The sequence below is a fragment of the Neovison vison genome, chromosome 4 (genome assembly GCF_020171115.1).
Source record: "Neovison vison isolate M4711 chromosome 4, ASM_NN_V1, whole genome shotgun sequence".
Classification (NCBI taxonomy): domain Eukaryota; kingdom Metazoa; phylum Chordata; class Mammalia; order Carnivora; family Mustelidae; genus Neogale; species Neogale vison.
In genome coordinates, this window is record NC_058094.1 from 163395506 (window position 1) to 163408740 (window position 13235).

At 43.3% G+C, this 13235-nt stretch overlaps 1 protein-coding gene across 2 annotated transcripts in view; it reads right to left on the minus strand.

Moving 5' to 3' along the window:
* The window catches only part of SLC25A13 (solute carrier family 25 member 13), a 182065-nt gene extending 169357 nt beyond the window's left edge, over positions 1-12708 (minus strand). For both annotated transcript variants that reach the window (XM_044246082.1, XM_044246081.1), the window contains exon 1: positions 12545-12708. In XM_044246082.1, coding sequence (XP_044102017.1) covers positions 12545-12559 — 15 coding nt within the window. In that variant the 5' untranslated portion in view covers positions 12560-12708. The remainder of the gene's footprint in view (positions 1-12544) is intronic.
* Between the last annotated feature and the right edge of the window lie 527 nt (positions 12709-13235).

Below are 13235 nucleotides of genomic sequence, written 5' to 3' on the forward strand. Positions count from 1 at the left end.
GTGTAAGTGCCCACAGTCAGCAGAAAGCAGACCTGCCGAATGGAGAATATTATTCTCCTGTATTACAGGTTGAACTCGGTCTTCATTTTTTTAAAGCATCAAGGTTACAGTATAATTAGGAACCAGCTGCAATTGTAATTACAGCTCCCAATATAATTTGTTACATATTAGCAAGTGTCAAATTACTACTGCTCCTTAAATGAATAAAAACTGATTGTGCTGTTCGGAAGACTGGGATGTATGTTCCTGATGGGGAACAAAGGACTATAAAAAGTATATGACATATTTATAAAGTGCTGAAAGGTTCTACTTAAGAGATCACAAGTTGCTGGAGCCCAAATAATGCCACCGAAAGTTAAAATGGCTTCTGAGAGAGAACAGTTAACTTCATAAATGCAGAGGAAGAGAAAGCAGCAAATCAAATGACAATAGAAAAGTTGCTTCCACTAAATCATACCTTACCTGTTCAAAATTCCACTGTGCATCAACATCACTGAACTGAAGAACAGTCAAGGAGCCAGGAGGAAACCTAAAGAAAAGAACAGGAACCCTCTGCACAGCCAGGACACCCCCTTCTAAAGAATGCATACAATTTCACTCACATGAGCCCTCCTCTGCTCTCTTCCGTGCTCCACAGACTTCCCACGTTACTCTGAGCAACTTCTCTGATCCCAAACCCACAGCTAACACTTCCATAAGCTACCTACGTTACAGGCCTGGCTCTGAGCCTCGCAAACATGAGCACATTGACCCAGGAAACAAATACAACTACGCCCCTTTTTATAAGTCAGGAAACTGAGGTATACATAGAGTAACTTGCCCAGAGCCATAATTTGAACACAGAGTCCAAGATTTCAACCATTATATTATACTGGCTTTTAGAGACTACAAGACTGAAAGAGCAAGAGAACCTAGAGATTAAAAGAAAATTAAGACACACCAACTAACTACAATGCCTGGGTCTTATGTAGATGACAATTTAAAAAACTATTTAAAAAATTTTAAGAAATGGGAAAATGTGTAAAGTGTGTACAGAATAGATATCTGATCGTATTGAAGAATCACTAATTTTTTTTTTTAGGTATAATATTTTGGTTGTGCATTTAAAAAAAAATCTCTTTTAGAGATACACACTGATATTTATATATACAATGATATGATGATGGGGATTTGTACTGAAAACATCAGGGGGATGGAAGGAGAAAAGCCAGTGCAGTATAAATGAAACAATTATTGGCCACAAACTGATGATTCCTGAAATTGGCTAGACGGGAACATGGAGGTTCATTATACTTTTCTTTTTTTTTTTCTTTTTTTTTCCTACATTATGGAAAATGTCCATAATGAGAAGTTTAAAAATGCTGCAGTTCTTTGAAGACCTAGGTCAAATGCCAATTCCTCTTGGAAGATTTTCCTAATTGTCCAACCAAATTCCCCTCATGGAATGCTACTTGCCCTTGTTTTATGAGCCTTGCAATTGGACATTTAAATTTTCACTCTATCACTAACCAGCAACATGACTGCCTGTGTTCTCATTTATGAGGAGGCGGGGAAGAGAGGGAAAGGACTGAATGAAAGCAGTGTAAGCTGGGACAGAATCTAGCAGTGCCTCGCTCCCCAGTTCCTGGTACCCTTTCCATATTCCTATTCATAGCCGCTGAGCTGATGGAGTCACAGGAGGACAACTGGGCCGCAAGGGGAGGCTGTCTTGGCTTTCTGAACTAATTGTATTTTCTCTTAAGAATCTAAGCCAGCAGAGGGTCTGGACTGAGCTGGCAGCAGGTCATGGTGGCTGGGGATGTGGCACTATAGTGAAGGTTCATGACTTCCTAGGGTTGAACAACAACAAAAAAAATTAAACTGGTTTCCTACCTTTCATCTTGTATTAAAATAACTTCAGATAATTAATAATTTCAAAAAGAGAGAGAGACTTATAAAGAGTACTAGAAAAACACAAGTGGTTTCCTATATATTATTAAATGGGGAAGCCATGTTTAAACATCACAAACAGCTCAGAATCCATAAAGGAATCTATAAATGAAAAGATTAATGAATATGTAATTTTTTAATTTAAAAACCTTTTTTAAATCAAAGGTGAGTATTGACCAGTTAAACAACTACCAAAAAAAAAAAAAACCAAAAAAACAAAAAAAAAACCCGTGCAACAGACAGGGCAAAGGGCCAAGGTTCTTAAAAGTGCTTTTAGAACAAATCAATGTGAAAAGACAAATAATCCAACAGAAAACTGGACAAAGGTCAAGACCAGGGTCTTCTCAAACTGCTGGTGGACACCAAAATGGGGCTAACAAATCTCCAAGACCCACCAAAAGAGAGAAGCAGGGACTGAGCTTTTCCTTCTGGTACTGCGATGGGAGACACTGGAAAGAAGTGGGATCCTCAAGCAGAGTCAACATCAACCTGCAGTAAGAGAAGAGTGAATGCTCCCAAGAAATCAAATCGGGACACAGATGCTACGGGAAGACTATGTGAAGACACAGGGAGAAAAAGGCCATCCAAGGACTAACGAGCAAATTCTAAATCTTATCTCACCTTGCCAACCCTGCCAACACCTTGATCCTGGTTCTGCCCCTAGATCTGTAAGTAAATAAACGCCTGTTGTTTAAGCCACTCTGTCTCTGGTACTTTGTTATGGCAGCCCTAGCAAATTAATACAGAATCATTTAATATACACTCATTCAAGTTACACCAGTTGGGCATTCTTTTACTTACTTATTTATTTTACTGTTTCATTTATTTATTTTGGACCCAGGTTCAAGTACTGCATTTGGCTGTCACATCTCCTTGGACGTCTTTAATCTAGCCTTTTCATTCACAACATTGACATTTTTGAAGTCAGACTAGAGATCTTACAGAAAGTCCTACTTTCTGTATTTGTCTGATTGTTTCTCTGTGATTAGACTTAGATCCAACATTTTTAACAAGCATTCTCCCAATGTCATGAATGTTGTGTACTTCCCAATGCATCACCTCAGGGGACTGTCAATGATAGATTGTTCCATTTCCTGATAATGTTAAACTGGATCAGAGGTCGAAGCAGAGCTCTTCATTGTACAGTAATTTATAAGGAGATACTCTGAGACAATGGGAATTCCAACAGTCTCTTACTGACAAGTTTTAGCATCCACTGGAAGAACCTTGCCCAAATCAGTTATTACCCAAGGGTTATGAAGTGGTATTTTTTCCTTTTCCTAATTCTATCGAGCCTTCCACCTTTATTGGTTGGCATTCTTTGGTATTTAGGAAAAGAAAAAAGCTATACCTGTCACTCTCTGTCTCACTTTGGCTTTTGGGGGCATGAACACTACTCTCTCACGGAATGATAGTGTGGCTCTTTTTTATTCAATGTGTTACAGTCTATTTGCAATTATTTTTATCATGGTAAAATGCCTACAAAGCTTAACATTTTAACCATTTTCAAGTGTGCAATTCAGCGGCATTTAGTGTACGCACAATGTTGGACAACCACCAGCTCTCCTCATTTCATCATTTGACACAAACTCTATAGCCACTGATATCTAACTGATTTTAACAGCCACTGTTCTGTAATAACTGTGAGACACTCATTGTAATATGGGTATGTATACACATATGTGTGTGTGTTTAAAGAATGAAAATCATAATACATGAGAATGACTGCTAATATTAAAATTTAGCCAACTTAGGGGCGCCTGGGTGGCTCAGTGGGTTAAGCCTCTGCCTTCAGCTCAGGTCATGATCTCAGGGTCCTGGGATCGAGCCCCACATTGGGCTCTCTGCTCAGTGGGGAGCCTACTTCCCCCTCTCTCTCTGCCTGCCTCTCTGCCTACTTGTGATCTCTCTCTCTCTCTCTCTTTCTCTGTCAAGTAAATAAATAAAATTTTTTTAAAAAATTTAGCCAACTTAAACCATTATGAAGAAGTTGCTGGAATAGAAAGGCAACATCCAAACCCACTCATCAAACATAACATCAAAGGAAAGAACCAAGAATTATGGGCCCCTGATGTAGTACTCGGTACCAAGTACCCAATAACCTGAGAGAGGCACCCAGCATCCCTTAGAAGTACTCAAGCCAAACACAAAAAATAAAAATTAATAAAACCCTAAACTTGATCAAGCCTCCAGATCGATCACTTGTCAGAAAACACCGAGGACTGAAGAACACTAGGGGGATGCAATCAGTAAAATCCAAACTGCAGGAAAGATGACCCAATTCCCTCATGGAATAAACTGCACGGAAATAAAATGAGAGGCAGCAGAACCTACAGATTAACAGGATTTAAAAGGCAGATCAATCAAATGCCATGTGTGGCCCATGTCTGAATCTTTATTAGAACAAACAAACTGTAAAAACTTCAGGACATGGGATTAACATCCTGGCAGGTGTCTGAAGGAATGGTGAAATAAAACTAAGACCCCTGTTCCTAAGAAGTACTAAAGAGAAATAAAAAAGTTAAAATAAGAAACTTAAAAAACCTACCAACCCATATCGAGAAATGACAAGAAACACTCCTTCTGACTAAGGTCTAAATTAAATAACAAACAAACAAACAGGCTCCCTTTTTCCCTGGGAGTTACACTGTTGCCATAGCTTTACCGCTGGGAATGAGAACAGGGGTCCCATTCACAAACCACTGTGAAGGATATCAGAAGGGAATGAGGGTGAGGTAATACTGGAAAAAAGAGACAACAGCCAAGACCAAGGAAGCATTAGCTGGCTAAAGAGATTAATTTTATTCTATAGGCAATACGAAACTACACTGTATAACAAGACAAATTAAAGAAGGCAATATCATCTCATGGTTACGCGCTTGAACTCTGGACCCAGGCTGCCTGACTTCCAAATCCTAGCTTGGCCCCTTCTAAGCTGTGTGCCCTTGGACAAATCATTTAACTTCTCTGTTCACCAAGACACACACTCTGTTCATGTAAGTCTGCCCATCTGTATGATGGAGATAAGAACAGCACTTATATGTCATAGGACTGTTGAGAAGATTAAATTACTTCATGTTCAGAGTGCCTAGAACAGTGCCTGACTTTGTATTAAATAAATGTAACCTGCTAAGGCTGTTGTTACTTGCACAACATTTCTCAATCTTAAGTTTCCCTGTCAAATGAAGCTACAATACCTTTTCCCTGTTATGCTATAGATGATTATAAAGATAATCATAAAGATAAGCATGGATCTTCATATTACCTAGTTATTTTAATCCCCATAGACTGAATTCTTGAAAACATGCCCAATAACGGACTCATTTTGGTAAGCCCAGTACAGTATGAGCTGGCAGATGGTCAGTATCAACAACACACCCAAATGCATCTTTTAATAAAAACTGTTAAACGCTGTCCACGTGAACACAGTACTGCTACGAGCCTGGCAATAAGAGCCAATCTTAGAAGCTGCCTTTGACAGACCTGGACAGAATGGAGAGGGGAAGTGAAGGGAACGGACCAAAGGCAAGACCAGGCTGGAAGCTAAAGCAATGCTGTAGCTAAAAAGTAATGAAAAGTTGGGACATAAATGGAAGAGATAGGACATTCCTGTTCTAGGGCATAAGGGTTTGCTGGACCCATCTCTCTGTATTCTTCCAAATTCCCACCGATGGCCTCTCCTGGCCACCCACAACAGGCACGTAACTGAGCTCATTGGAAACTTGAATCAGTAGGAAAGTTAAGTCGTAAGCTGAAAGTGAGGAACGATCAACAAGATGAATTCAATTCTAGGTAAGCAGAGTTGGAAATATCTTTGAGGCAGAAAAATTGAGATTTGTAACAAACAGCTGCAAATGCAAGGCTGCTGCTTGAGAGAGCTATCTCTCTCTCAAGAGAGAGACTGACACAGAGCCATCACCCTTCAGAGGGAAGAGGATCTAGGGACACCCACAGTTCAGGGGGAAGCAGAAGGACAAAAAGAAGCCGGCAAATGAGAATGAAGGAATAATGTGAGAATGCTGATGAAAGGTGTTACAGGCAGGAAGCGGTGGGACATGGGGTTCCCTGAATCCAGATATGAGGAGGACAGGCTAACAGCTTCAGAACTGACGACTTTAGGAGGGAATGTCAAAAAAGAGAAGAGGCACAAATTCATTTTCAGGACCTGTAAGTATGGGTGGGTAGTTAAGAAATGGAGAAAAGTACAACCCCTGTATAATAATCGTACACTCCCTTAAACAATAATTCAGGGATATGTTCCAAAAATAATACCCTGACCCCAATGCAGAATCCAAAACTAATCCCAAAACCCTAAAATTTACCGTGGATTTTATTATTATTTATTTAATTCTGCAAAAAGTTGGACTAACTTACAACCAATTCAAAAGGTGCTGCAACCTTGGCATAGGAAGGCAACTACATTTAATTACACAGTAATGAGAGTTCCAGACCACTATTCTTCAAACTTTAATGTGCATACAGTCCCCTGGGGATCTAGTTAAAATGCAAATTCTGATGCAACAAAATCTTTGGCCTGGGCTGAGTCCAAAAATGCTGCAGTTCTAACAAGCTCCCAAGTAAACCAAAGCTGCTGGCCCATGGACCGAAAGTTCCAACAGCAAGTCTCCAGAAGACCACTCAGACAATCTGGCTAAGCAGCCACATAGGCTAACTATTATGGTGAACACTGAATGGATCACAAGCATAAGAAAAGCAAACTATGTCTTGTCCAGGTAAATCAAATAATGTCTATGTCCCCCAGTTTTCAGTTAGGTAGAAATGTCCCACAGCCCACAAAGGCATCTCTTGGCCATCCTGCAGCACTTCCTAATCCCCAAAGAATTTGCACACGTTATACTGCATTTGCTCATCACACACGTCACAGACACTCCCTACTTTCCCAGAGAAGTTAGACTCATCCATGTGTTCACCATCAATGTAAGCTGCGGGCACATAACCCACTCCTCCCTGGCTAGCTCCTCAATAAACCAGAGCTACACAAACATAAATAAATAAAATGTTCTTTGCAGCCTCCTCCCACTTAAGAAATCAGTTCCGAGCTCCTCTGCAGCTCAACCTACCACCATGACCAGACTCAGACACACGAAAATCTCGTGCCTAACTTAGAAAAACTTCCATACGGGCACCTGGGGCTACAAGCCTGTTCAAATCAGGCTTATGATGGGGTCCAGGACACACTGCACCAAAATGCAGCACCTTGGCATCTGTAATGTCAAGCCAAAGGAGTCTGAGAAAACAGCAGGAGCAGGAAGGTCACTCTGACTTCCGCCCCCACAACCCTCTTTCCTGAAATCGGTCATGTAACTCCCACATGAAGGGTACCCTCCCTGTACCAGGAGGAAGAAAGACATTCTCATCGCCAGAGATGGGGAAGTGGGGACCCAGACAGCTGTACAAACAAAACCTCGGTAAACTAACCCTTGTCTTCTAGTTACTTCTTCATCATTTACTTCTCCTGGCCCAAACCCCTTCACCTCAGTTATTTACAAACCTACTCTTTCTTTGTCTAAAAGGAATAAAAGTTTCCTGCCATGGTCACTTCTCTGGGTCTTCATTCTCTTGTGAAGACTCCCATACCCAGGTAAAAATTCAGTAAAATTTGTGTGCTTTTCTCCTGTCCATTTGTTTTTGTCAATTTAATTCTCAGATCCAGCCAGGGACCCCTAGGAGAGTCCAGAAAAACTTTTCCCTCCTCTACACTTAGACTTATACAATTTTCCTCCAAACCACACTGCGCGAGACTTATGCAAAAGACATTTTACCATAGAACAGTAAGTGTATCTTGAAATATCTGACTCTTACATATCAAGTCAACAATTTTCATGGATAACATGTGGAAACTGTGACTACATGTGGAAATCAAGACAAAGCTACCAGCCTAATAACAGTCATTAAATAGAGTGGTTTATTTAGGTTAAATTACTAAGAATTTCAACACTGCCAACTCTGCTATGTTGTCAGCACCTAAAGTCAAAAGGAACCATCCAGGCTTATTTTCACTCACACAACTGCACAGCAAATTTCCAAAGGAAATGGCTGAATATGAGTACTCTATCTTGTAAACGTTTCCAATCAACAAACCAGACCACCACGCTACATATCAACCACTGGGAATAATTCCGAGGTAACCCACCAGAGCTACCATTAATTGGGCCGATTTAACGCAACAAGAGGGTCTGGTTAAATGGGCCATGAAAACAGGGCTTGCTCAGTTGCTGCTGAAGACATGCTAAGGGAACTGTATCACCGTGGCGAGGGCACAGCCCCCTTACTTCCCAGCAAAACCAACATGCATCTGCAGAGTCACACATTCCTCCTTTCCAAGACACACCCCAAGGCATCATGGCAGCAAGGATGGATGCTTATGAAGAAGCACATGCTGAACGAAGAGGGGAGCTTCCCACTGACAGAGAGTGGGAAACTCAGGGCAGAATGATTCCATTTAAGAACCGAACAAAAGTAGAGGCCAGACATAGGAAAAAAAGTCAAAGAAGCAGAAGGAGCCACAGCCCCTCCAGCAATCTTATAAACAACTCCATACCCAAAAAGATGTGCTCCCTCGTTTGTTTAGCTGTTATATCCTGGCTTTCAATCCTTCCCACCACTCCCACCCCCCAGTTCTCTATTGGCTGAGCGACACTTGTAAGGAGTGTGGCCTCACTGGGGAACACCTACAGCATAGGGTCCCAAACCAGGTGAGCCAGGGGAAAAAAGGCTGCCGGACCAAGGTTCCTCTGTAAGTAACATAACTCTGCCTTTCACCTGCTGTTTCTTATCACTGGAATGGGTCTTCCCTCTTCCCCCCAACCATTCACGCTGAAATACCACCTCCTATGCCCACAGAAACGGTCTCCTTCCCTGATGCCCCCATAGCCCTTGTTATAGCACTAATCCTACCCAGGCATTTCCATAAGAGGAATCCGCCTGCAGTGTGGCTGTGGTCTTCTTGAAGGCCCAAAGGGAGACCAACTCATTTTCATATCCCCAACTTAGCCACATTTGGAACATAAGAAAGAACATAATACAATCATGGCAACATCTCATCCAAGAAGGGACTATCAATACTAAGTGTACTAGTCCTACAGACCAAATTTTCATGACTAACACTTCAATTTGTCCTCAAATTCCTTTCTTTCAGGTCTAGGCTAATTTTAGACAAATTACTGGTCCATGTCCAGTGTTGTTTCTGAACGTCTCTCCTGGCTGAACTGGAGGAAGCATTCTCTAACTTTTAAGAGTTTCATTTAGTTTCACTTCCTCATTATTAATGTACAAACTCAACCAATGACCAAAAAAGAATGTTCCCTACAACCAAACAAGGGGTGAAGGGGAAGGAAAGGTTTTTCCTCTCTAATACTAATTTTTAAAAAATGCAGTTTTAGTGGAGTTGCGTGAATTTTGAAAAACTCATCTGCATTTTAATACACGCAGGGAGTGCTTGGAGGTTTTTAAAAGAAATCCTGAAAACACAACAGTACAGGCAGACCACTTACCATTTACCATAGAGCAAGGGAACCCATAAGGATTATCCTTATGAAAGTAGGCAGAACAAGAGAATGGAAGCTTTTTTTTTTTTAAGGTTTTTATTTATTTATTTGACAGACAGAGATCACAAGCAGGCAGAGAGGCCCGCAGAGAGAGGGGGGAAGCAGGCTCCCCACCGAGCAGAGAGCCTGATGCGGGGCTCTATCCCAGGACCCTGACATCATGACCTGAGCCAAAGGCAGAGGCTTAACCCACTGAGCCACCCAGGTGCCCCGAGAATGGAAGTTTTTTGAATTTGTCTCAAAATACTAGTAGTTAGATAAATGTTACATCATGAAAAACATGTACCTTTGGCATCATTATGTGGAGTCTTCATGCAAAATAAAAGCAGACCAAAGACTAGACTCTTGGCCTGCCTATATGAACTACTTAAAGGATGAGGGGCATGAACAATTAGTTACATTTGGGGAAAAAGAAAAAAAAAAGAAAACAAGGAAACTCAGAATAAAGAGATCAAGAAACTGCTAGGTGTGACTGAGTTCATCCAGAAAATATCAAATCTGCCTAATTAAATATTCAAATAATTCATCACAGTAAGTGCTGGAATTCACCTATAACTGCTGAGTTTCAGACTCTTGGCCCAACCTCGGAAATATTCCACTGAAATGAGCTCTCTCCTAGGCAAGCTCTTCATGTTTTAGTAAGAGGGGATGTCAGTCCTACTTCTAAATGAGACTATAGCTCTGTGTTCAACCCAGCAATATGGAATAACTGCACTCCAGGAAAAAGCAAAGAGCACAACCTTTAACTTGGGTTGTCCAACACTGACTAGTAGCCAACACAATCACCTCGCAAGAATAGTGCTAAAAGGCAACTAAATAAGAGACACTCTTGGATTAAGGCAGACCACCACAGCTCATTTTGGGAACTTTTAAGACTACATTTACGGCACTGCCCTTGAGCTACAGGGAGTGACACTACAAGAAATGGCCTTATGGAACCCACAGACATATATGTGTGGTCATGAGCTAGTTTTGAATGCAGTTCACTCACAGCATATAAAAGGACATGGGGAGAAACCATCCTCAGTACAAGGAGACCTCTCTCTCAAGGAACTGACCTCACTGATCATTTCCTCTTTACTTTGGATGCTAGAAAATTCAGTCACCTCTAGCAAGTACATCCTTATTTTCCACTAACTTTAGTCCTGGCTGCATCTTACTTTCCCTTTATCCTGTTTTTCTCATCTACTCTGACTTGGTGGTTGATGTCTTCTTGGCTTATAAATACAGGTATACATGACATGAGCCATCAGAAACCCTGAAAAGAGGCAAGGCTAAAATGAATAAACAAACAAAAACACAAACTCCAGAAGAGCAAAAATGAAATGTTTCATTTTCTCTCTCATACTGCACTTATTGACATGATGTGACAGTTTCACAAAGATACACCAAAAAGCAGGATCTGCTTCCATGTCACTTATTTACTTCATACTGGTTAATGATCTTTTTCCTGTACTCCAATTACATTATATGCATATTCCTCAATTTAGGCCCCTCAATTATTTTATCCCCAAATTAAAATTATTTAAATCACCTGCAGATATTTAAAAAATAAAGTACGGGAATCTACTTTCACCTACTCTGCTGCAAGAAGTCACCAGGAGAGAACGCATTCATATGAAGCCTTGGGCTCTGACTGCATGCAAATTTAATGCAAAGAAAAGGTCAAGGGCTACTGGGTTTGAAAGGGTTAATGTAGTTTCCAAAAATGAATACCAGGGATCCTTAAAGAATCTACCTAAAATAGTTCTCTATACCCATATGTTCACACACACATAAACACACTCATGCACACACCCAAGAGCAGACTCTTGAGGATGGAACTCAAGAGTAATTACAGAAAAGAAAAAGGCCACTTAGGCCACATAGTTAAGAACACGAAGCCTGCAGATTTGGGGAGCCTGGAGAAACTTAAGTCATAGAACAGCATTTAAATATATTTGTCTGCTTACAATTTCCATTGCAAATGTGATTAGTTTGCTTGAATAAATAGGAATATGATGTGTTGGCCATGTTTTCCTCTTGAGGGTTATCACCGAGTTTTGATTAAGGACAAATGTTTGAGATGTTGGGTATATTTAAGTTCACGGCACTTAAAACGAACTAAGAAGTTGTATAGGCTTGATTAAAGGGCTGCCTTCGTGAACTTAAAATTAAAAGCAATAAATTCCAATGAGTCAAGTGATTGGGACTAAATATGGTATTCTGTCAGAAAAGTTGAAATGGAGTCCAAAGAGACTGAAATGGTGTCCAGGTTTCCAAAAAACGGTTAAAGAGGAAAGGTCAAGCTGTCGGAGTTGCCTTTCCTCTGGGTTAGTGAATGATTCACATTACACAGAATTCCTTTTAAGTAAAACTTCACAAGAGTTAACAGGCTCCCAGGACAATCTGTTTTGTCATTTCTAAAAAGAAGCCTCTCAAACGCGCAGAGGCCGGTATGTAAGTGTTGTCAGATGGGGAGAGGGCTGAAGAATGGGAAGTGGGGGCGGGACGGGGGTCCTCCGGAGTTTTACACACGCGCGCGCGCGCACACCAACTTCTCCGACCAGCCGGAAGTCAAGGTGACTTCCCCACCCGCGGGAGGGCGGGGCCTTTGAAACCTAATAGGCTCTGGCTTCAGCCCGCGCTTTGCCGCCGGGAAGGAGAGGCCCGAGTCAACAACAACCGGGGTCAGAAGCAGGTGCGCTCTGGGTCAGTCGCGGGGCTCTAGTGACCCCGGGCCCACCGGGCTTCTCCAAGCCCTGCATGGCTCAGCCCGCAGGGCGCCAACCAGGCACCGACTCCCCTCCCGGGCCAAGTGGGAGGGTTCAACCGGCAAAGTTTCTACCGCAAGGTCGGGCCTCCGTCCCCGCACCGGCCACATGTGCTACCCAGGGAGGAACGGTCACCCACCTCCTTCCGCTGCTGCAAGGTGGAACAGCTGCCCCACGCCCCTCTCCCATTTGTTTTCCACGTTGCACCAACTCGGCACGTGAACGCCTGAGGCTCCCGAGACCCCCGGCCCCGGCCGGCCGGCACGCTCCCCGGGGCAACGGGCCGACACTTACCTTGGCGGTCGCCATGCTGCGCCCCGAGTGCGGACGGCTGCAGGACCCTCCCGGAGGCTGGCTGGCACCGTGGGCCCCGGCGGCTCACTTCCAGTCCGGGCGGCAGCGGGGTTGGCGATACAGCCCGGCAGCGTGCGCGCCCGGCCTGCCTCCCCACGCCCTCCCGCCGGCGCGGGTCATGCGGGCGCCGCCCGCCCATTGGCTGCGCTGGGCCGGGGCCGCCAGGGCGCGCGTGATCCGACGGCCTCTGCCCTGCGGCCCGGGGCGGGCCCGGGTCCGGGGGGCGGTGGACGGGGCACGCGCACGTGACCCCGGCTGCGCTGTCCCGGGGCGGCGACCTCGGCGGCGCGGACCGGTGGCCTGGGGGTAGGTGACCTGATGAGGGAAGCTGCTGACTTCGACTGGGAACGGCCAGACCCGGGTGAGACTCGCCAGGAGGGGCACGGAGCCTGAGGAAGCTGAGAACTCCACTAGGTCACTCTTTAGCCACATTTTCTATGTCGGTTCGCCTTCAAAGGGGCTTCACTCTGCACCATAGTAGAATGTATCCAAAGGCATAGGCCAGTCGAAGGGAAGATAGCAAAGCTGTATCACTGGCAAATCTACTTTGAGGCCAAATCTGTAAACTCTAAGTACCAACCAGGTATATATAGTGCGGAACATAATATTCGGGAGGCTACTTCATTTCAGC